The sequence below is a fragment of the Taeniopygia guttata genome, chromosome 19 (genome assembly GCF_048771995.1).
Source record: "Taeniopygia guttata chromosome 19, bTaeGut7.mat, whole genome shotgun sequence".
In the NCBI taxonomy this organism is placed as follows: Eukaryota; Metazoa; Chordata; class Aves; order Passeriformes; family Estrildidae; genus Taeniopygia; species Taeniopygia guttata.
Genome location: NC_133044.1, coordinates 1,276,482 through 1,299,813, shown reverse-complemented (window position 1 = coordinate 1,299,813; position 23,332 = coordinate 1,276,482). Strand labels below are relative to the sequence as shown.

General features: G+C 48.9%; 1 protein-coding gene across 1 annotated transcript; it reads left to right on the top strand.

Moving 5' to 3' along the window:
* Positions 1-422: 422 nt before the first annotated feature.
* TADA2A (transcriptional adaptor 2A) lies at positions 423-22,917 on the top strand. The gene is made up of 16 exons (XM_041719980.2): positions 423-550; positions 1,669-1,906; positions 2,562-2,668; positions 3,437-3,496; positions 4,061-4,152; positions 4,791-4,948; positions 6,280-6,368; positions 7,273-7,345; positions 12,572-12,635; positions 13,989-14,032; positions 14,928-15,038; positions 16,271-16,342; positions 16,937-17,069; positions 17,876-17,919; positions 20,118-20,191; positions 21,461-22,917. Exons 2-16 carry the CDS (start codon positions 1,882-1,884, stop codon positions 21,644-21,646), a joined length of 1,332 nt encoding a protein of 443 aa, XP_041575914.1. The 5' UTR covers positions 423-550; positions 1,669-1,881; the 3' UTR covers positions 21,647-22,917.
* The last annotated feature ends 415 nt before the right edge of the window (positions 22,918-23,332 follow it).

Here is a 23,332-nt window from a genome sequence, read left to right as displayed (position 1 = left end):
CCGGTCCCTGCCCAGCCCCGGTCCCTCCGTGCCACCCCCGGTCCCTGCCCAGCCCCGGTCCCTGCCCACCCCCGGTCCCCGCCCAGCCCCGGTCCCGGTCCCGGTCCCTGCCCAGCCCCGGTCCCTCCGTGCCACCCCCGGTCCCTGCCCAGCCCCGGTCCCTGCCCAGCCCCGGTCCCGGTCCCGGTCCTGGTCCCGGTCCCGGTCCCGGTCCCCGCCCAGCCCTGGTCGCGTTGTGTGATCCCCGGTGCCCGGCCCAGCCCCGGTCCCGGCCCAGCGCCGGTCCCTCCGTGCCACCCCCGGTCTCTCTGTGCTACCCCCGGTCCCTGCCCAGCCCCGGTCCCGGTCCCTGCCCAGCCCCGGTCCCTGCCCAGCCCCCGTCCCGGTCCCGGTCCCGGTTCCCTCCCGGCTCCCTCAGGCCCCGCTCGGGGCGGGGCGGCCCCTGCGGATCGCGCCGGTCCCGCCAGGGGGCGCGCTCCCCGCCCCGGCGCGTGCGCACGGCGGGCCCGGGAGCGCGCGCGCGCGGGCCCGACCCGCCGCCCCGAGCGAGGTGAGAGGCGAGCCCCGGATCCCCCCACACCCACCGGATCCCCGCGCCGCCCCCACGGGCCGCACCGGCACCGGCACCGGGCCGGGCCGGCGGGAGCGCGGGGAGCGGCGCTCGGGCAGCGCGGGGGGCGCCGGGAGCGCGCGGGCCGCGGCGGGGCCGGAGGGGGCGGGGCCGGGCGGGGGCGCCGCCTGGCGGTGATGGGGAGAGGGACAGGCGGGCGGGAGAGGGGAATTGGGAATGTGGGAATGTGGGAACGGGAATATCGGAATATGGGAATGTGGGGATATGGGAACGGGAATGTGGGAATGTGGGAATGGGAATATGGGAATATGGGAATGTGGGGATATGGGAACGGGAATATGGGGATATGGGAACGGGAGTATGGGGATATGGGAACGGGAATATGGGGATATGGGAACGGGAGTATGGGGATAGGGGGATATGGGGATATGGGAACGGGAATATGGGGATATGGGAACGGGAATATGGCACTGGGGATAGGGAGATATGGGGATGGGAATATGGGGATATGGGAACGGGAATATGGCAATGGGGATGGGGGGATATGGGGATGGGAATGGGGATATGGGAATGGGAATATGGCACTGGGGATAGGGGGATAGGGGATGGGAATGGGGATATGGGAATGGGAATATGGCACTGGGGATAGGGGGATATGGGGATGGGGATATGGGAACGGGAATATGGCAATGGGGATAGGGGGATAGGGGGATATGGGGATGGGATTGGGAATGGGGATGGGAATGGGGATATGAGGATGGGATTGGGATGGGGATGTGGGAATATGGGGATATGGAGATGGGGATGGGGATATGGGGATGAGAACGGGGATGGGGATATGGAGATGGAGATGGGATTGGGAATGGGGATGGTGATATGGGGGAGTGGGAATTGGGATATGGTCGAGTGAGGACTGGGAATGGGAATGAGAATAGGAACTGGGATGTGAGGGATTGAGAATTGGGATGGGGAGTGGGATATGGGGAGTGCCTCTGGGAGGTGCAGAGCACTTCCCTGCACAGCAGCTGCTCATCACTCTGCTCACTTTGGGGTTACATCCCCACCACCCCACACCTCCTGTCGGATTTCCCCCACAGCCAGAGGAGGGACTCTGATCCCTGGAGTGGGCTCTGACGGCTGCTGAAGCCCTTCTGCTTGCTGCTCAGGACATCCTGGGAGGATCAGAGCCGCGAGGGCTGTGGGAGAGGCAGAATTCCCTTTGGGACACCCAGTGTGGGACAAGGCTGACGCTCCTGGCGCTTTTCCCGGCCGGGTTTTCCCCAGGGAGCACAGACAGCGCCGGGGGAGGGATGGAGCGCCTGGCCTCCTTCAGCAGTAAGTGCCTTCAGAGAATCCAGCTCCCACATCTGCTCCTGGAAAACCTGCACAGCACAAGGATTCCTTGGAGCAGTGGGATTTCAGAGTCACCGTCCCTGAAAGGGACCAAAAAATGAGTAAATGTGGTGTAGTGCTCACACAAATTATTCGGCGTGACTTTTGCCTTATTTTTCTCTACTTATAATTGAACTGATTCAAACCCATTTTCTCGGAAAAAGTCAGAATCATGGAATCCCAGACTGGTTTGGGTTGGAAGAAACCTCAAAGCCCACCCAGTGCCACCCCTGCCATGGGCAGGGACACCTTCCACTGTCCCAGGGTGCTTCAAGCCCTGTCCAGCCTGGCCTTGGGCACTTCCAGGGATCCAGGGGCAGCCACAGCTGCTCTGGCATCCTCACCGCCCTCCTAGGGAAGGATTTCTTCCCAATTCTCCAATCTAACCCTGCTCTCTTTGAGTTTGAAGCCATTATAACCAGACAGTCGTATTAATTTCGTTGCACAACTGAGTTAATTTAAAATCCACAGAATCACAGAACATCCTGAGCTGGGCCCACAAGAACCACCAGCAGCTGGGGCTGGGCACAGGGGGATTTAGGGGCTGCCAAAGCAGTGCTGTGCTTGTGTGACAGGAGATTTCCTCTGGTTTTTCCAGGTGACCCTTTTGATAAGCCCCCGTGCCGAGGCTGCTCCTCGTACCTGACGGAGCCCTACGTGAAGTGTGCTGAGTGTGGGCCCCCTCCCTTCCTGCTGTGCCTGCAGGTGAGTGTGCTCTGGTTTGAAAGCAAAACCACCGAGAGACTCCACGTCAGAAATACAGGTTGTGAGGAAAAGGGAAAAGAAACAAAATCCATGCAATAACACAAAAGGAAAACCACTGACTGAGTCAGAACACAGCCTGATACCCTTTTGGACAGCGTGTTGGTGGCAGTCCAAATTGGAGTGGCTGCAGTCCTCCTGGAGTGGCAGATGTGGTTCTGTGGGAGCAGTGATCCTGTAGAAGGGTGGAGTGTTCCTCTGAAGCTCCACTGGAAAACCCCAGCTGTTCCTCTTGGGAATCCATTAGAAAAACCTGTGCTGGTGTTCCAAAAACTCAAATTATATCCAGTTAGGAATGCTTGGCTCCTCCCTCTGGGTGGAGCATCTCACATGGGATGTTTGAACTCTTACCAGCCATGCAGTGACATTCAGTAGCCCATTATCAGCAGATGTCTCCCCTGAGGGAGGAATCCTTGTGGAGGAAATAAGGAAAACTGCCCAATTAACAGAAGACAGCTGCCATAGAGATGGCAATAGAAAACACAGCAGGGCACAGCTCTCACTGCCCTGAGGGAGCCAGCAAGGGCTGTCCCAGTCACCTCTGCTCTCTCCAGCAGGGACCAGCACACCTGGGACAGGGAAATGACAAAGGGGGTTGGAGAGTGCAGGACTGAGCCATGGGCAGGTGGGCAGAGAATGGAAGTGAAGAAAGCGACCAGTGAAAATCTTCTCAGGGCAGAGGTAACACAGTTCTGATCTTTTGTTCTGCAGTGTTTCACCCGAGGATTTGAGTACAAGAAGCATCAAAGTGATCACACTTATGAGATAATGGTAAATACTCCTTTTGGATAACACCTCCTCAGTCCTGGCTCTCACTGTTTCCCAGGAGTGAGGGACCCTTGCTTACTCATACTACACTGAAAGGTTAAGTGATGCAATTCTTTGATTCAGAGGTTTTAAGCTATTAAAAAAAGAAAAACATCCACCTGGAACAGAATGGAGCAGTGGAGTAATTTACAGCTGCATCTTTTTGTTGTGCCTGGGTAGCACAATGCACCTCACTAGACTTGCAGTGCTTTAACCAGCTATGTTGGCTTCTGTTCCTCCAGGCTGTTTCTTCTTCCTCCAAATTAATATTTCTTAAAATCTCCAGTAATTTTACTGTGTTTCATGGTACAACATGGTAGAACTGGTACAAACTTGGACCAGCATTTGCTGTGGTTGATGACCCAGTGCCCTAAGCAATCCAATAATTAATTATTCAATCAGGTTTTGTGAAAGTTTAAAACTACCAGAATTATCTCCTGTGCCACCCCGTGGTTCAGAACTTCTTTGCCCCTTCTGAGGTGGGTTGGAGCACAGGATCACAGTTTGTTCTGCTTTTTCCTTCTCCAGACATCCGACTTCCCTGTCCTGGATCCCAACTGGACAGCTCAGGAGGAGATGTCTCTCCTGGAAGCTGTGATGGACTGTGGATTTGGGAACTGGTGAGAATCCTGTGGTTCAGCCAATTTCAGGCAACGATGGGCAGATTTTCCTTTCTTCTCCCTGGATCTCACTGTTGAATTCATCAGTGCACATTGACTGTTCAGTGACTTATTGTGGGTGAGACCCTAATTCAGCAGCTAAAGTGCAAGGCTGGAGCATCAGATCCTCTTTTCATGAGTTATCTGTCTTCTCCTTTATTAAAAATAGTTGTGCTAAGAGTACAGAGCCCCAGAATTCACAGAAGCAGAACTGAGAGTTCTTAGGTGCACGTTGCTGCCAGAAGCAGGACTGACAACTGGTTACAGAGTTTGCCATCACCTGGAGTCAGTAAAACGTGTCAAAAGCTCTCAAATAGCATCAGTAAACTTCAAGCCTGTTAAATATGGGGTACATTCCATCAGCCAGAGGGCTTCTCACATGAAAACAGTGAATTTCATTGTTCATGGGCCCCCAAAAATCTTCCCTGGCACAACCATGTGAGTGTTGGTGCTGAGAATGTGGGTTCAGGCACCATCACAGGCCAGTTCTCTGCACACAACCAATCTCTTGTCCAAAATTATCTTTTCCCACTGGAGAAATTTTAAAAACCAACATTTCTGCGTTGTTCACACGAAGCTTTCCCCTCTCCCCGCTCCAGGCAGGACGTGGCCAACCAGATGTGCACCAAATCCAAGGAGGAGTGTGAGAAGCACTACATGAAACACTTCATCAACAACCCCCTGTTTGCCTCCACCCTTCTGAACCTGAAGCAGGCAGAGGAGGCTCAGCACCACGAGACAGCCATTCCCTTCCACTGTGAGTATCCCTGCCCTGCCAGGGCTGGGACAGCAGCTCTGGGGAGCTCAGGCACACAGATCCTCTTTGCTTTCATCCCCAGAGGGATAACCTGTTCTGGGAGCTGGCCTGGGCAATGTCAGGAGCAGGGTTCCTTCACACTGGATTAATTCCTGGGTGTGTCAGACAGATGAGGCTGCCAGTTCCATGGGGAAGGCAGGAAACAGGGCTTGACACAAACATCAGGGTCTCAAAAGCAGAAGTTCCTGCACAGCCAGAGCACACAGACATCAGCCCAGCAGAAGTTCTGGATGTTTTATCCATTGGATCACAATCCACCCCAAAGCTCCTGCAGGTGTGTCCCTCAGGATGAGCACCAGTGTGGCTCTCACCCTCCACAGCAAGGGAGCTGAGCAGGGATTTCTGCCTTCAGGCATCCCCTCTGCTCCTGTGCACATTTCTGTGTACACACACTGTCCCAGGCCTGACTGCTGATTTAATTTGTCATAAAATCACTCCTTTCAGCTATGCTGATTTCACACCTCTCTCTTGAAAACTGCCTGTTAAAAAAGTCTGCAGCAAGTTCACAGATTCTCAGTTTTCCTTGCATTTCACATCTTTAGCATTCCCCCAGTCTGGCAGCTGCTCATTGCAGAGCTCCCCAGCCTCCCTGGGCGAGGCAGTTGCTGCCTGGCTGGGGCTTTACATTTCCCACTGAAGTGCTCAGAGCTAAACTGCAGGAACTGGGCAATTTTGGTGCTGTCCCTGGCTGCCATCGATATTTTTATGTGCCCTGGGCCAAGACAAACTCTCTGTGCCTCAGCCTGGTTTATCTGTGCCCTGGGACACACAAAGCTCAGCTCCTGCACGAGTGCCTGGTGAGCCTCAGACTATTATTGTCTGTAAAACACCGAGCTCCTCAGCTGGGGAGTGCTGTAAAAGCTGGGAGCTCTCTGCCTTTAATTGCAGCCCTGTCAATGGCCCCCAGAAGAAAGCAGATTTAACACTCCTGTTGCTATTAGCTAAAAAAACCTGCACGCTGAGCCCCAGGGATCTGCAGAGGTTTAGACAGGGATGCTGAGCTCCAAAATTTAAAGTTTACATTTTATTACCTGTTTATTACCTTGAATTTGTGTTTGACTCTTGAGAATACTACGAAGATCTCAGATTGCTGCATTTTTCTCTGGATGAACTCTGTCTTTTCTGACTATAACACTGAATAAAAGCCCAATCAGGGTATTTTTCTTCAACTAATTATTCCCACTTTTCCTGCAAAATAAACCCTTATTTACAGATCCTTAAAATAAGATCTCAAGCCCTACTCAACAACTGAAAACCTTTGTTTTTTGCAGCTGCTGATGATCCCCCCCGGCCCACCTTTGACTCCCTGCTCTCCAGGGACATGGCTGGGTACATGCCAGCCAGAGCTGACTTTGTTGAGGTAAGAGAGACTCTCCTCACATAATTTTAAATTTGCTGCTGGGTGCAAACTCAGCTCACACACCCCTGCCTGTCCTTGCTCTTCTTGTAAAAGCATCAGGGCTGAGGGATGCTCTTAGTCCTGTGTGAAATTTGAGTTTATCCCGTGAGGAGCAGGGAGCTGGACTCTGATCTTCCCTTCCAAGGTGAGATATTAGTGATGAAAGCTCTGCTAATGAAGGGTTAATGAAGGGTTGGGTGCCAGGGGTGGCACTGGTGGCCTGCAGAGCTGGGGCAGGCTGCAGGATGAGCTGCTGCCACCACGTGTCCATCTGTCCATCTGTCCAGCCCTGTCCCTGCTGGGCCAAAGGATCAGCTCCAGCACTGTCACCTGCCTGAGGGGAGCACACACACTGCTCCAGACACTGCCTGGGAGATCTGCACTGCTCTCCATGCTGTGGGCATGGAAAAGGCCCCAGTTCCTGCTCCTGTCCGTGGAGGAACTAATTCAGCCATACAGGGGCTTGGGGTTGTACCTCTGAGCAGAATCAGCCCCCAAAAATCCCACCCAAGGCTCTCAGGCACACGGGGGGACTCCTGAGCCAGCCAGGAGTTGGGCTTGGTGATGTTTGTGGGTCTCTCCCAGCTCAGGGCGTTCTGATTTGCACCCCAGCCAGGGGTGCTGACCTGGTTAATTGGTTAATTCCCCCTGTGCTGTCCCAAATCCTGCTCCAGCTGCAGCCACGGGGGTGCCTTCACAGACATTTCCCCCAGGTAAACGCCCTGGGGTGTTTGCTGCTCAGGGATGGAGCACAGTGCCTGTGCCTGAGTGAACATCTCTGTCCCCAGTCCTTCTGCATCCTCCGGGACCTGAGGCCAATATTTCAGTGCTCGTTAGTGACAATGTGTTAATCACCTCTGAACAGGAGTTTGACAACTATGCTGAGTGGGATTTGAGAGATATTGATTTTGTAGAAGATGATTCAGACATTTTGCATGGTAAGTGCCATATTCTTGTACCCAGCCTGAAAACTCTTTCAGGTGCCTGTGCAGCTTTTCATGGAGTGTCTTTCTCCACACACTTTTAATGTATGGGGTTTCATGTTTGGGTTTTTAATGCATTAAATCTATCGGGGTAGGTGTTAATGCAGGCAGCAAGGAGGTGTGTGGTTTATGTGGAACACATTAAAAGTGTTGGACTCGAAGCTGTGTGATTCTCATATGTTCAGCATGCCCTGAGTTAGAGTAGCATCAGCTGTGTGTGACAACTTCCTTTTTATTGAGAAGATGACTGTATGAGCCCAGTTCCTGCTCTGAGTCTCTGTGAACATGCTGCCTTAATCACATGAAATAACAGGAATTACTAAAGTGACATTTTAATCCACGGAGAGGAAAAGATCCTTCTTTTCCCCACATTTGTAAGTACACCCAGGGTTTAAAAGTCCTGTGTTTATGCCTCAGAATTCTGCCATCTGTGTCAGGCAGTTCTGAGCTAAAGCCTTTGCATCCCTTGGAGACAGACAAATCCTTGTTGCGTACAGACAGTCTTGGCAGAGTTAAAAAAGCCAGTTTGAAGTCGAGCAGTGCACGCAGGAGCTTTAGGAATGCAAAGTGCCCTGGCTCAGGGCAGGTTCTCAGAGTCCTGTGTCAGCCTCTCCCAGATTTTATTGAGGGGGTCTGGCTTGAGGCCATGGCAGGGATTCCTCCTGCCAGCTTGTCGCTGTCGGGGCAGGGATGGGAATCATGAGGCTCCATCTTCAGAAGGTAAAAATGATCTTTAGTCAAAAGCACCTCCCTCTTTTATAGAGAACATCATGAACATTAATTCCATTGTTTTAAAGTAAAAACATTTCACCTGGTTGGTGCACTGGACTTAGGTCAGTGTGGTAGGACATATCAATAAACAAAATGAACAGAAAACAAAATAATAGATTGTTTACATTGCTCCCAGGCTTAGCCTGGCAGAAATCCTTCTCTTTTTCTCTCTGCCTGAACTGAGAGCATCCACACCAGCTCTCTGCTGTTTCATCCTATTCTGGGTGCTGGTGAACTGAAAAAGCAAATTAATCTCCCACTCGTGCACATTAATGATAGATCCACGTTCGGTCAGGGGGTTTGCAGCACTCCCCTACACCTGCCTTCCTCCCAGGCACACTTCAGCCCCTCTCCTGCCACGTCCCATCCTCCAGGATCCTGCTGGAGCTGGGTCTGCCTGTGCTCCTGCACATCCTGCAACAGGGACCTCCACAATCCAATTACAGGAGTTCACAATTTAATTGTGTGTTGTGTGAAAAAAGACTTCCCCCCAGTCTGCCCGATATTTCTGCCCGATAATTTCATTGGGCGTTCTCTGCTCCATCCTTCAGTTGTCTTCAGCGTTTGGGAAGAGCTGTCAGGCATTTGCTGTGTGCTCACTGCCTGGCAGAGGCATTTTGGATCTCTCAGCCCAGGAGCTCTGGCATCTGCCTTGCCACACCATCCCAGATCTGCCCACATGAGAGTGAAAACCTGGCAAAAATAAATCCCAGGGTCCAGCCAGCTTCTTCCCTTTCACATGAGGCATCTTGGGGAGAGCAGGAATTCTCCTCTAAAGAATTTGGGGTGAGATCTTTCACTTCTGCCATTTCATACAGAAAAGGGAAGGAGCCACATCCTCCCTGTGCTGCAGTTTTGAAGGGCTCAGCTGCCCACTTGGCTGGAGAGAATTTTGCAGCCCAGCTGCAGGAGCCCCCGGGGCAGGGAATTGCCCAGCCTGGGGCTCAGGGGAGCAGCTTTGAGGAGTTTGTGCTGTGGGGTGGGCACAGGGGCTGTGGCCAGCCTGGCTGTGAAGGTGAAATTGTGACACACGGGGTGAACACATTTCCCAGCCCACAGAAACCCAAACGGGGCCTCTCAGCCAAGACTAAGGCTCAGGTGGGGAAGAAAATCCTCTGTTTGCTTTCCTGCCACATGTTAAACCTTGCTGGGTTCAAGATTAATTTTTGAGAGCGACTTTCATGTTGCATTTTCTGCAAGTCACTCAGGCTGGGCCCTGGAACACCCCAGTACAATTTCTGTGGTCTCTCTTTCCTCCTCTTGGTGCACCAGTCGCTGCTCATCCCACAGGAATATTTGTGTTTCTGCTGCAGTGGAATTCCCCCTTCTTCCCTTTCTCCCACATTGCTTTTTATATATAATATTTTATAAAAAATGATTTTTAAGAAGTTCCAGATCTGAGCTGCTTCACCTCTGTTTTCTGATGTATATCTTTTATATGATATTTATATTTAAAGCTTTATCTCATGTATTCTACCTGTCAGATTTCACTGTGTCACTCTAAACAAGTTCTTGGTATTCCCACAAGAAAATTCTATTTATTACAAGGTGGGAAGGCTCCCAGGCAGCTTTTATGAGGAACAGAGAACCTGTACCTGCTGCCTCCCCTGCTCTCCCCACCTCACAGGAGGTCACAGACATCATCCAGTCACTTCTTGGTATTAGTGAGATGGCCAAAAATTGTACGAAATGTCTCATATTTCAGTTAAATTCTGGAATTGTTCTCTTTTGTTCAGTGCTGGCAGTACAGTAAGGGCATGCAAATATATATTGCAGTTACACAAAAACATAATGGACAGATCAAAAGCACCGACCAGTTACAAGCCTAATTCAGCCCACAGTGCTTGAATATTTCATGAACTACAAGTTTTCATCAGGCTGAATTAGAACGTTGGTAATTTATCTTTTTCCCAGCTTTTTTTCCCCCTTCTCATGTAAATGATTTTTCACTTCTAACACTGCAAAGTAATTGCTGAAACCACAGATTTAGAAGTGAGTGGAAATAGGCAGCAACTGGCAGGGAAATTTGATTTTAAGCTGCAAGGCAGTCCGTGTCCTTCCTGCCAGAACACAGTGTTTATTATGCTGTGGAATCTCTGCCATGCTCCAGAGGCAGAAAACTCCTTGCCATGGGTCCTGCCCCGCTCCAGGGTGGCTGGATTTGGGCTGCAGCCCTTCAGCTTGTCCCCAGCCCAGCACACGCTGGTCCCACAGGCTGTTCACTGGCATTACTTTGCATTCTTCCCATTATTCCTGCTGAGGCAGGTTCTCTCCTGTGGAACAAAGCTCTCACTCATTAGTGCTCCACAAACTTTCCTGCACACCAAGTGAGGCTGAAGAGGAACGAAAAGCAAAGAAACTGTTTTGGACACACTCTGGAGAAACTAAAATATTTGGGTTTTGGTTTGGTTTTTGTTTGTTTGTTTTTTGAATGGAGGAAGGAGCCTCGAATTGCTGCCTATCAGTGGGGCCTTCAGAGCTGCAGCAGCACAAACAGAGGGCTGCCTCCCTGCAGAATCCATGGGGAAGGGCACAGGCAGGTCCTTCTCATTCCCCCAGCATCTCCTCCATCATCTCCATGCAGTGTGTGGCACTGGAGCAGTCAGAGCTATTCCTGCATCCCACATTTGGTAATCGCCTGTCCTGGCTGAATCTGCCCATCAAAAACAAAAGCCCCTCCAGGAGGGCATGTGGCAGCAAATACTGATTTCACTGGGAGCAGAAGCTCCATTTTTTTCCTTTCATTTGTTCCCTCCTCTCCCCAGCTGATCATTTCTTTAGAATATTGTGCACTCAGGTGAAAGCATCAAAACTCCACGGGTAGAGGTACATAATTACTTGTGATATTTATAGAGGTTCTCCAGTGCAGTTTCTGCATGTACTTATTAAGTTCTGCCCACACAAACCCCAGAAAATAACAAGTTGGCTGAGCTTGCAGAGGGTTTGAAAACTACAAAAATATTTTCCGTAAATTGGCTCCAATTCCAGCCCTTCCTAATGGATTTCATTCATGTTTAACTTGCTGCATTCCCAATTTCTCGTCCCCACATTTTAGCACGAAGGAGAATTTGCTGTCTCTGCTTGTTCTTAAATTAGGAAACTTAAATCCCTCACTATGAAAATACACAATGATGCTGGAAAATGTAAGAAATTTGGAAAAACAAGTACGAATATTGCAGCACCCCTCCTGTCTCATACAGAATCCTTTAACCTTAGATTAATGTCAGAGCAATTTGGGACAAACTGAAGGGTTTTCTTCCTTGGGATCAAGCTCCTGAGTGAATCCCCACAGCCTTTGGGCTTTGTGCTTGTTTGTATGAAATTTGATTACCCAGAGGACTGCAGGGATGAATTTCCCAGAGCCTGGGGGCTTCCTGGTGTTTACACCTACAGACATATTTAAGATAGACACATAACCACACTTCTTAATTGCATTATTAATTATTAATCCCAGAGTACAATCGATAAACTGCCACTATCAGTTTGCTCTTTCTGTGTAGCTACAGAGAGAAATGGATCCCAGCTTCTGTCCCCCTTGGGTCACCCCTTTTTCCAAAATCTGGTTGTTGTGTCACAGCCTCCAAAACCACTGCCAAGCCTTGAGCCTCTTCCTTGTGGGAGCACATGGAAATTATTAACAAATTTTTTTAAAACCCACTGAAAATCAGCCACCTCTACACTCATTTAACGACTAGAATTTGTGTGTTATCTAACAGAGCAAGGGAAGGGAAGGTGATAGGTGTCTCTTTATCTTGTCTCTCAAGAATTCACCCCCCAAAAAAGTTCATGAAGCTAATGGCTGCAGGAAAAAGGAGCTGCAGGCTGTGTGAGTGGCTCAGCCAGGCTGCAGACAGGTTTGATTTGGGGAAAGATGTGGTTTCTAATGAGCATGGCTTTTCCCTGGGCTTCTTCACATTCTCCTGAACTATTCTTTGTTCTCCTGGCAGATAAGTTTGGAAGTTAACAAGCTGGAATCTTCCAGATGGCTTTAACAGCTGCAGGAAAGGCTGCTTTGAGTCCTCACAGAGCTTTTTGGAGTTCCCTGTTCCCTGCCAGAGGTGGCACCTCAGGTCCTTCAACCTTCTCTCAGGAGAAGGAATATATTGGTTATTGCATGTGCGAAGGAACAAACATTTGCTGGCAGCAAAGCAGCCCAGGAAGGAAGAGGAGAGGAGCTGCCAGGCCCTGCCCAGGTCCGTGCTGACATGGGTGTATTTACAGTGATGAATTTGGCAGGAGGAAGCCAAAGAAACCTTCCCCAGGTAGCAAGGACTGCGCTGAGTTGATGCCCCTGTAAAATTGCCTCAGGGTTTTCAAATCAGCAAAGCAGTGACCATGTGAACATAAAAGCTTGAAATTCAGCCTCCTGCAGTGATTGCTCATGAATTCTTTAATCTTTGTGTTTTGCAGCTCTGAAGATTGCAGTTGTAGATATCTATCATTCCAGGTTAAAGGAAAGACAGAGACGGAAAAAGTGAGTTTTTTAAGCAGTCACTGTGTTTTTCCTTTCCCTGTGCACTGCTGATGGATTACACATCATGAATTTCCTGCTTCAGGGAAAAAAAAAATCCTGCCAGACTGTGATTGATTGCTGGACCCCCACTTTTCCCCCCAGAAATATTTGCATCATTATTTTTAAATCCTAGTGGTCCCTGAGTTAGTTATCCTCACTGAAGATAACTCAGTTGCTGACGTGGGCTTGAATAATTTATTCAGCTCATTTGACAGCGTTCTAGAATGACTCAATCTATTAATTAAATTAAGTTTTATTATAACTTCGAAGTACTTTGTTCAATATTTAAAATTATATCTTGCTGGATTACTCCATGCTGGAAGAATTAGTGATTTGAAGTGAGGCTGCTCCAGTCCTTCTCATAAAACTCCACAGTTCTGCTGAGTGACAGGAAGGCTTGACCTGGTTCTTTATAATTCATAAATAAAAAGTATTTATGTGGTGTAATTTCCATGATGATCTATCTTGTCATACTAAAGGAAAGTGCTGCAGGGCTCTCCATAATTCTTGTGGTTACACCAGTGTCAGATTTTAGGAAGTTTCAACAACAGGATGGGACAAAAAATCTGGAAAATGACAGAAAAGTGCTGATGTCACTGTCAGAAAGGTGACTCTACATGGGACAGGAAGGTTTTGTGCACAGCAGAGGAAATGTCAAGGATTTTACAGAGCAAGTTCTGAGCTGACCTTGGCAGCCCAGCTCTGTGGTATCTTATTTGCCAAAGTGGAGTCACCACAGAGCAATGAGCATGTGGCACTGCTCCCATTGGTGACAGAGGGATTTATCAGGCACCTGCTTTTCCTCTGCTCCTCCCCCTGATCCCAGCAGGAGCAGTTCAGACCCAGAGTTACCTCCCTCACCTCTCTAAAACCCAGCCTGCCATGGAAAAATGCCTTTCTCCTGTGCCAGTGGTGGCATTTACAGTCCAGCTCTGCTGGGAGGGAAGTTTGTCTCTCTCTGAAGCTGAAAATGATGTTCGTGAGACATTCATTACCTCTGATTTTGGAAGGACAAGTTATAAGATACTGTAGATGTGAAATCTGTGCCTAAAGAAGCAATTTCCAACCTTTAAAGTGATTGCAGCTCCCTTTGTGCTCAGTGCTAATGCACACCACTGTCCAGAATTTACCTTGATTAAAGACACCCTGCACCATGTTTCCATTCCAGCCAGCCCAGGGCTTATGGAAATTTCATTCATGTTTAGTTTCAGATTCCTCTGATGGTCTGAATCAAAGTTTCTTCTGAAGCCTTTGTGTTTGTGAGGCAATGCAGGAGTAATGGCCTTTATTAATACAATTTTCTTTAATTTCCAGAATTATAAGAGATCATGGCCTGATCAACCTCAGGAAATTTCAGAGTGAGTATCAGGTGTAACTGCTTGACTTCAAAGTGGCAAAACTTCCCACATTCACCACTTCCAGGTCACCAGTGTGGTTTGTTCATACTGGAACATATTCAGATGTTCTAAATTCCAGCAGATTTCCTGCCCCAGCTGTTTCCAGCTGTCTGCCTCTAACTAATCCCAGCTCAGCATTTTAGTTATTGCCTCAAAATTGCCCTTCAGAAGCACTTTGGGTTCTGCTGAGTGGGGAAAAGGGGGAAGGTGAAACCCAGGCCTTTCTTGTGAGAAACAACAGAACAACATTTAAATATCACCCTTTATGCCTTAAGCACTTTAAAGGCTGTAACTTTTTGTTGGCTTTTACTCAGCAATTTGTAGTTGTGACACCGAAAGGCCCAAAATGTGGGTTTTGAGGCAGTGCCGAGGCTGGGGCTCAAAACAGCCCCCATGTCAGAACTCAAAATGTCCCTCAGACATTTTCAGAGGTTCCAGGCCTTGGTCAGAAGCATTTTAGACCCTGGCAGGCAGCTGGAAACAGCTGTGGTTTTGAGTTTGAGCCATGGAATGAGTTACCAACTTTGAAGGTGGAACAGGCGGTCACAGAGGGTTAGATGGTATAGTAGATGTAATTACAAATTAGAGGAGAAAATTTTTTAGTATTGTACAGGGGGGTTTTAGCACCTGTACAGGGGGGTTTTACTTTGTACAGAGGGGTCAGGAGTTCTAAGATGGAGGAAAGTGGGCCTGATCCTGTTCTTCCTCCTTCTTCTTCCTTGCCTCCATGTTCTTGGTGATGCTGGCACTCATGGATTGATTTAGAGTAGAAAAGCACCTTGTAAGATAGATAGTAGGTATTGGGGAAAATCTGTAAACATAAAACACGTAATATATCATATAACTGCCCCTGCAGTTCTGGAAAGGCGCTACCCCAAGGAGGTGCAGGAGCTGTACGAGACCATGAGGAGGTTCGCCCGCATCCTGGGGCCCCTGGAGCACGACAAGTTCATCGAGAGCCACGCGCGTGAGTCCCACCCGCCTCCCTCACTGCCTTTCCTCCTCCTCCTCCCCAGCTAATGCCTCAGGAAAACAAATCCATTTGTGGTTTGATTCGTTGAATAAGCAGCCAGTGGGTTTTTTCCACGAAACTGTGTCCGAGCTCTTTGTTTGAGTTTGTAGCTGACTGAACATTCTGGTCACGTGTTCAAGGTAATATTTTTTTATCTAAAGACCATTGTTTATTTACTGGGACTCTGTATCAGGGGAAGAATAAAATCCCTATATTATGTCTGTGTGGAGAGATTGGGAGCTGGCAGCAAAGTGAATTCTTTGAAAGACACACGTTAAAGCATTTAATGTCACATAATTACATAGTGCAGTGGTCATTATGTCCTTACCTTAGGGGAGAGGCATTGTTCCATCCCTGAATCATCCCATAGCCTGCATTTAGGCAGATTCCAGTCAGAGTCACCACATCCTGCTTCATTCTGTGACTTAAACTGGGACAGTTGTTGCTCATTAGAAAGAACAAAGCAGTTACGAAGTTGTGCCGTGTTTTCAGGACACTCAGTGTGAAATACCAAAGGCATGATCCTGCAAAGTCATGAGTCCTGCATGGCAGTGCTGCTCCTGGAACCTGGTTTTGTTGTTGTAGTGGCTGCAGGTCCTCAGGTGAACCTGGCAGTCAGGGACAGGTCTCCTGAGCAGCAGCAGGAAACAAATTGACAAGGAAACTTGCTCCCTGTAAAACTGAGCAGTGCTAGAAGGCAGCTGATGAAAGCAACAGACAGGAAATATCTCTGAGCAAAAGAAACATTTCATAATTTCATCTTACTGACTGCAGGAAAAAAAATTGTCTGCAAGGAAAAGTTTTGGAAGGTCGAGCTAGGAAAAGCATAGTTCCAAGAGAATATTTGATGTATAAGGAGCCTGTCTGGAGTAGTTCCTCAGAGCTATTGAAACGCCTTCTGGAAATCCCACATTATTGTTATTTGCCTTGTCTAGGGTATGGCAAAGGGGCTATCAAAGCATGAAGAGAAATTTTCTTTTCAGAGCACAGAAATTCTAGAAACCAGCTGAAATCTGTGACCAAGGAGCATGGGGACACAGAGAGATTGAGAGCTTGCGGCGGGAGGTTAACCCTGGCTGTGGTTTGTGTGTTCAGGGAGATGACAAAGAGCCACATTCCCAGTCCACCCCACTGACCCACTTTTGCTTTTTTGGTTTTCCCTCCTGCCACCTCGTGGGGTCCGACAGTGGAATTTGAGCTGCGCAGGGAAATAAAGAGACTCCAGGAATACAGAGCAGCAGGAATCACCAATTTCTGCAGTAAGTACCTGATGCATTATTCAGCCCATTGCCATCCATCAAGGAAGGGAAGGATGATTTTACAACATTCAGGATGTGTTGAATAAAAAGGCACTTAGTTCAGAGAGGCTCTGGAGCTGAGCAAGGCTTCAGCAATGATGCACAGTCCAGCTGGGCAGGTTCAGAGGTGATCTGAGCCATCAGCATGGAGATCACAGTGTCTGACACAGCTCTGCTCTGGGCACCACTTTGCAAAAGCTTCATTAAAAAAATATTTCTGTCATGGCACAGTGGTCTCAGGACTTTGTCTTGGAGACTTCCACTGCCTGTCCACACATGTGGTATCTGGAGAAAGGCCTAAGACCTCCCCATAACAAAATGGCCTGTTTTATCCTGGAATTAGATAATGGAAGCCTTTTTTGTTTGGTTTTGGCCTGAATTTAACAGGGGGAAGGGTGCAGGGTGGGGTCTAATGCCAAGTAGTCACCACGAGGGAGGACAGCAGAGCTTGGGCCAGAGGCAGAGGAGTTCCCAGTATCTCCTGAAGCAGGGCCAGGCCAGTCTGGATGTTTTGGGCGAGGCGGGTGGTGAGGACAGGCTGTGTGTGTGCCACAGGTGCCCGGACCTACGAGCACCTGAAGAAGAGCCGGGACGAGGAGCGGCTGAAGCGCACGATGCTCTCGGAGGTGCTGCAGTACATCCAGGACAGCAGCGCCTGCCAGCAGTGGCTCAGCCGCCAGGCAGACATGTAAGCACTGCCACGGGGTGCCCAGGGAGCCTGCCCCGTCCTGGCAGTGCCCCATCCCGCTGGCATGGACTTTGGAGCAGCCTGCTCCACCGCAAAAGTGTCCCTGCCTGTGGGACAGGGTGCGCTTCAAGGTCCCTTCCAACCCAAACCTTCCTGGGGTTCTGTGCTTCAGTTTGCATCAAACCCATTTTCCTGCCTGATAGTAACAAATCCATTATTCCCAGTTGATCCAAGTGGGAGCAGCCTGCAGAATTCAGAGGGGCAGAAAAGTGGGTGACAGCAATAGTGCTCGTTGAGTGCAGGCAAAGGAGGGGCCCTCAGTTGTCTCAAATTTATATTTCAGGAACTGAACCGCTGTTCATAAAGTCACGGAGGGAAGTGAGCTCTTTTTGGATATTAATGAGGGCACAGCTGATGCCTGAAATATTTCAAATGATTTTAGATGTAGCAGCACTATTAATGTGTCATCAGCCTGCACGAGCACTTGGATTTAAGGAGCAAACATAAAGGAAGTGCATCCTGTGTACAGGACATGGTTTGGAACTTCCCCACTCAATCTCCACTGGATTTTTCATTGTGTGCCCCTCTGCATGTCTTTGTTGGGTTTTTAAACAGGTTTCAGACGTATTTTCCAGTGTGGGAACACTAAATATTTATAAGTCCTGTTGACACCTAGTCAGGGCATGGGTTATGCAAGTTGAATTGTATAATTATTACAAGTTGTAGAAGAAGCACTTTCAGGGTCAACACATGCAGTTACTGTTAAAATAACATGAAGGCAATTTGAAAATTTCCTTTCTTTTCAGTGATTCTGGCCTGACTCCCACGGTACCAGTTCCTTCAACTACAGGTAAGTGTTAGGTGATGTCTGCCAAAAACCCAGTAACATCTCTCTGACAGCCTTTTTCTGACTCTTTCTCTCAAGTGCCAAAGTGTCAGTCCTCAAGCCTCATGGTTAAGCACTGCTTAAGTCAACATTACATCAATCTGCAAGTCATTCCACTTGCGTATCCTGCAGGATTTTTGCTGAATTTCTAGATTTTTCTGACTGGACGTCAAAACCCATCCTAAAGCTACATTAGCAAGACAGGAAACAAAAGAATTTTCACAGTCTGTAAGCACAAATTAGGATTTTTTCCACCAAGAGGACCTCATCTTCTTTCAGTGCCCAGTAAGGACAGGTTCAGGGGTCAGGCAAGGTCCTCATGAACAAGACTTCAATAAATTCCTATCCCATTTGTTGAGGTCATGAGGTTACTAAGACTGGGATAAAGTTTTACTACAAGGTTGTTAAATTTGGCCAGGGAAAATGGCTTTGGCTCTGTCCCTACACCCAGTTTTTATGTGGATGCTGTTAAACCACTTGAATCAAACCTCTCAGGGTCTAAAAGTTCTTCCTCATTTCTGCCTGGTAAATTTGTGTCAGGATCCAAAGCAATGAGTCAGGGCACTACAGACTCTTCTAAACCTGTTTGGTGATGCTGAGATCTGGTATTTTGGATAAAAAAACCAGCTTTTTATATCTCAGAGTCCATGAAGAGAGGACACTGCCTTCCAGCTGAAGGTCTGGAATGAGGAATGAACTTCCTTTTTCTGTCAAGGATCCAGTGTCCCATGAAGGGGATTGTGTTGCCTGTGGAGCTGTGATGGCTCACAGTGTTTACAAGCAGCGTCACATGTGGAACAAAACCCAAACAAAATACCACAGAGTTGCTAATTAAGCTAACATCCTGCCCAGGGATGCTGAGGAAGAGCTGCCACGTGGCTCTAATTAAAGGCTGCATCACTCTGAATATACAAGAGGACAAATTAATGCTTCACTTCTAGATTCTAAGCTCTTGACTTTGCAGGCTTGATATGTTTTCCTTAATGTAGTTTGTGTGTGTGTGGTATCTTCTGGGTTTATAGAGGAGTAAAACTGAATTCTGTCATGTCCCTCCCGCCCCATGCCATGGGAAGAGGGAGCAGTGCTGAGAAATAACTTCCTTTACACCTCCCACAGACTCACACTCCAGCTTCTCCCCAGTCCCCAGCTCCCTCTGCTCAGGCTCCTCACACCCAGCCAGATCCCTTCTGTTCCTGCAGATGCCCAGGAGACACAGAGACTTCCCAGTGCCAGGGCAGGACCTGGCCAGGGCAGGGTGCTTGGGGAAAACCTTTTATTTTTGCACACTTCCCAAGGTCTCATCACTTCTCCAGATTTGGGGAGTTATCCTGGGATAGAGATCTCTCTCTAACAGTGCTAAATATGCAGCCCACAGCACAGGGGTGACAGACTTTTTCCAATATGGATAAAATAACCCAAACTTGGTCCTGAGCTCTGCAAGTTGCCAAAAAAAAAACAAAAAAAACAAACAAAAAAAAAAACCCAAAAAAAAAAAAACAACACCTTTTAGAAAAACAAAAGCCAAACCTTCAAGCAGACAGCCCTTGTGAAAGTTTAGGCTGTGCCAGGTAATGTCCAGTAAAGTAAATAATAACTTATAAATGTTGTTTATATAATTGCATAGAAACAATAGCGAAAGTGAGAAATACCACATGACCTTGTGATAAATATTCCTTCAGAACTGTTCATCCTAACAGACAAAAAATCAGTCCCCAAACTGTGTTTGCCTTGCAATACCTGCATCATACTCAAAGGCATTTGAAGAAAACTCTGCCTCATAAAGTTGTCCGTAATGCTAGAGAGAAATTAGCTTCTTAATCACACCAATAAAAAGTCTCCTCATCCTTACAAGGTGCTGGTTTCAGCACACCTGGCACACCCTCCCTGGAGCTGGGATAGGCAGGATAGACATGCCTGATGCCAGTCTGACACAAAACTTTTGTCTTGCAGTTCCTCCCAAAAACCAGCAGCTCACGAGTCTCACGCAACATTCACAGAGCTTCAAATTGCAAAACCAGGCCTTTTGTGGCATCAGCAGAGCTTTCTGCTGAGCCCTAAATAATCCTGTCTGTAAACACTTGGCTCAGGCTGGACTCTGTGAATTGCCTCCCTCACAGAGCAGCCATTGCAAAGTGCTCCCGTTCTCCTTTCCCATCCCACAGGCAGACGGAGTGCCCCACCTCTGAACCTCACCGGCCTGCCCGGCACAGAGAAGCTCAACGAGAAGGAGAAGGAGGTGAGGAAAGCGTGGAAGGATCATCCCTAGAAACTGTGTCTCCACAGCACAGGGCTGCCCACACCACGGCTGGGGAGCTGTGAATGTCACCTCGCTACAGGCCCCGACTGCTCTTCCTTCCTCACAGAAATCATTCAGGTTTTCCAGCTGGCTTCTTCATCTGCTGTGCCTCACACACAGCACAAACTGGCTTATTTAGCACAGAAAGGAGCAGAGCACCGGGGTGTTATTTGGGGCTGTCACAACATCCATCTGCCTGCCTGCTCTGCGAGGCTGGGCTGAGCAGAGGGGTTAATTTTTCTTAATGAGCACTGGTTGTTTTTCAGCCCAGTGCAGGCCTGTCCTCTAACTCAGTGAACAACTATTGAAATAAGAGATTATGATTTCTTTATAGAGGTCCTGCAATGTCCCTGGGCTGCCCCAGCTGTAGCTCAGCCTCCCCTGGCTGCATGTTCCACTTGGCTGGAGCTGGCAGCACAGGGAATCAGCTCATGGCTCCGTGTGGAACTGGCATTTCTGCTCCATTCAGGCATTTCTGCTCCCTTCAGCACGCCAGGAATGGTGGCAGGACACCAGTGTGTGTGTGTGTGGAATCTGATTTCCTGGTCAGCTGAGACAGAAAGTCTGAGGGCTGAGGAATTCTGCAATTTCCTATCCGTGAGGAATGAGCATGAAGCATTTCCTTATTAAAGGGAGGAGACAGACAGTTTCTCCAGCAGGAGCAACGCTGTGCTCCTGGAAGGCAGCTGGAATTTGGGAGCTGAGCAGGAGCTGTGCAGCCAAACAGCTCCAGGGCTGTGCACAGCCATTCCTTACCAAACTTCCAACCACGGAATGCCTTCCCTGCACAGCTGCCATGCCAGGCTTGCAGAGGGGGAGCTGCTTTTGTAAAGGTATTAGAGCACGAGTCTGCAGGGGATTAGCAGCCAGATGCCCTCCCTGGCTCCCAGCCAGCCCAGTTGCTGCTTCCAAGTCTGGCATGTGTTCTTCCCGGGCTTGGGAAGGAGCAACACCCACCCAGGACACACTCAGAGCTGTGCTCCTGCGAGCCCAGGGCTTGCTTGCATCCTCCTCCTTTATCTTTCCACCAGGAATGTTTCTGAATGCAGCCAGCAGGCTCCTCCCTCCCTACCTGTGGATCCAAACAGCTCCTCATGGCATTCCAGTGTTTTCGGGAAAATATTCCCGTGCTCCTCCCCCAGCAGGGCTCTGGGAATGGGAGAACATGACGAGTGTTGGTGTTTATTAACTTCACCTTTTGTCTTGCAGCTCTGTCAGATGGTGAGGCTGGTCCCTGGAGCCTATTTGGAATATAAAGCTGCTTTGGTGAACGAGTGCAACAAACAGGGAGGCCTGAGACTGGCGCAGGCTCGAGCCCTCATCAAGATTGATGTGAACAAAACCAGGAAAATCTACGACTTCCTGATCAGAGAAGGGTACATCACAAAGGCCTGAGGACAGGCAGCAGTGCTTGGCTGGAGCAGGCAGATGTGGAGAGGCTTTGAAGTCGCTTTGACAGCGCTGAAAGATTTCACCAGTGTCGAATGAAGGACATTTCCTTTTGTTTAAAACATTTCAGGGCTTTTTTTTTTTTTCCTTTTTTTGCCTTTTTTTTTTTTTTTTTTGTAAAAACAAGTAGGGAGCTTTGTTAAATTGCATGAATGCTGACATTTGTCTGGGTTCCTTTTGGCTCTGCTGCTGTCAGGATTCCTCTGCCTCGCGGCGCTGGGAAGGATCACGTGCGGTATAAGCTGATCTCAAACGTGAATGGGCATTTATTCCTCACACCTCCTGTGGCTGCAGAGAGCATCACGGTACCTCTGTGCTGATGGTGACAAAGAGTAAGGACACAGTCACACTTTTTGGGTATAGAAATGCAGTCCCTCCCTCCTTGTGTTCCTTCCTAAATCAGCAGCAGCTTCCAGAGGCGACAGCACGTGCCCGAGGGTGTAAAAATAGAGCTTGCAGTGGTCCAGTCTTTTTAACTTAATTGTGATACAGGATGGGAAAGGACATGGCAGGGAAGGTCCTCAGCAGTCATTACTTTTATGTGGTATTAGCACATATCCCAGCAGGAGGGCTCTGCACAAACCAAGGAGCTTCAGCCGCTCCCCCCGTGATTTGGGGGTGTCAGGTTAAATATAATCCCTCCATTTCAGGCTGCTGCTCGTGGGGAAGGCTGGGAGCTACTGCAGCTTCTGGGAACAGGAATAAAAAGGTTCTCGGGACCCTGTTCTCCCACGGAAAAGGAGTGAAGAGCACGAAGCTCCTGTCTGTGGGGTTTTGTTCCCTCAGCGTTGCCAGTGACACACCTGAGGAGGTGCCACAAGGCACTGCTCAACACAGCCCCCATCCCCTCAGCTGATCCAGGAGCTTCGGCACCAAACGTTGGGCTTTGGCAATCAGCTGGATGATGAAGATGGTTCTCTGCAGGTGCAGCTTGTGTGTTTATTGAACAGTAAAATTGTCAGACAGATTCCTGCTAAGGTGTAATGCTGGAATAATGTCCCACAGGGAAGCTGGGAGCCAAAGCAGGTGAGGTGTTGGATGCTCCCAAGTTTGGGATCCCATGGAAGAGCCTAACTGAGCTACAGCTACACCAGCACCTCTCTGAGGTGTTGAGGTTCAGGTTGTTTGTTCCCCAAGAGTAATTAATCGGTGGACATGAGGTGCCATTGAATGTGAAGTATTTTGGTTTGTAATAAAATCAAAATGACTTGAAACAATCTCACATCCACATCCCAGGACTCGGAGTGAGGCTGTAAAGGTCACACAGCTGCCTGGATCTATATCCATCAGCTCCTCACCAGGAGAGAGGAGATGAACACCCAGCAGCGGCTGTAGGGCTGCAGCCACTGCATTTCCTAGCAAATATTACTATTTAAAGAAAAGCAGCAGTAATAAATGACGTGTTGAAGATTAAAGTCTAGAAATTGAGACTGGAGATGCTGAGGGGAAGGGCACAGTAAGCTGTAAAAGCTTGAGAATCTTTTTCCCACTTGTCTTTGAACATTAAACAGCCAAACTGCCTTTCTTTTGCCCAGCCCTGCGGGTGACTTGCACCCAAAGGCGGTGAAGGGGCACTGGAGCCACCCAGGGATCAGCCAGGGTTGGTTCTGGGGGGCTGCTGCTGCAGCCAGC

Bases quoted from the DNA above. Each gene is read 5' to 3' on its own strand.
- TADA2A (XM_041719980.2), top strand. From the start codon at position 1,882: ATGGAGCGCCTGGCCTCCTTCAGCA. The intron at 3,497-4,060 runs GTAAATACTCCT...TTCCTTCTCCAG, and splicing joins ATCACACTTATGAGATAATG to ACATCCGACTTCCCTGTCCT. The intron at 17,070-17,875 runs GTAAGCACTGCC...CTTTCTTTTCAG, and splicing joins CTCAGCCGCCAGGCAGACAT to TGATTCTGGCCTGACTCCCA.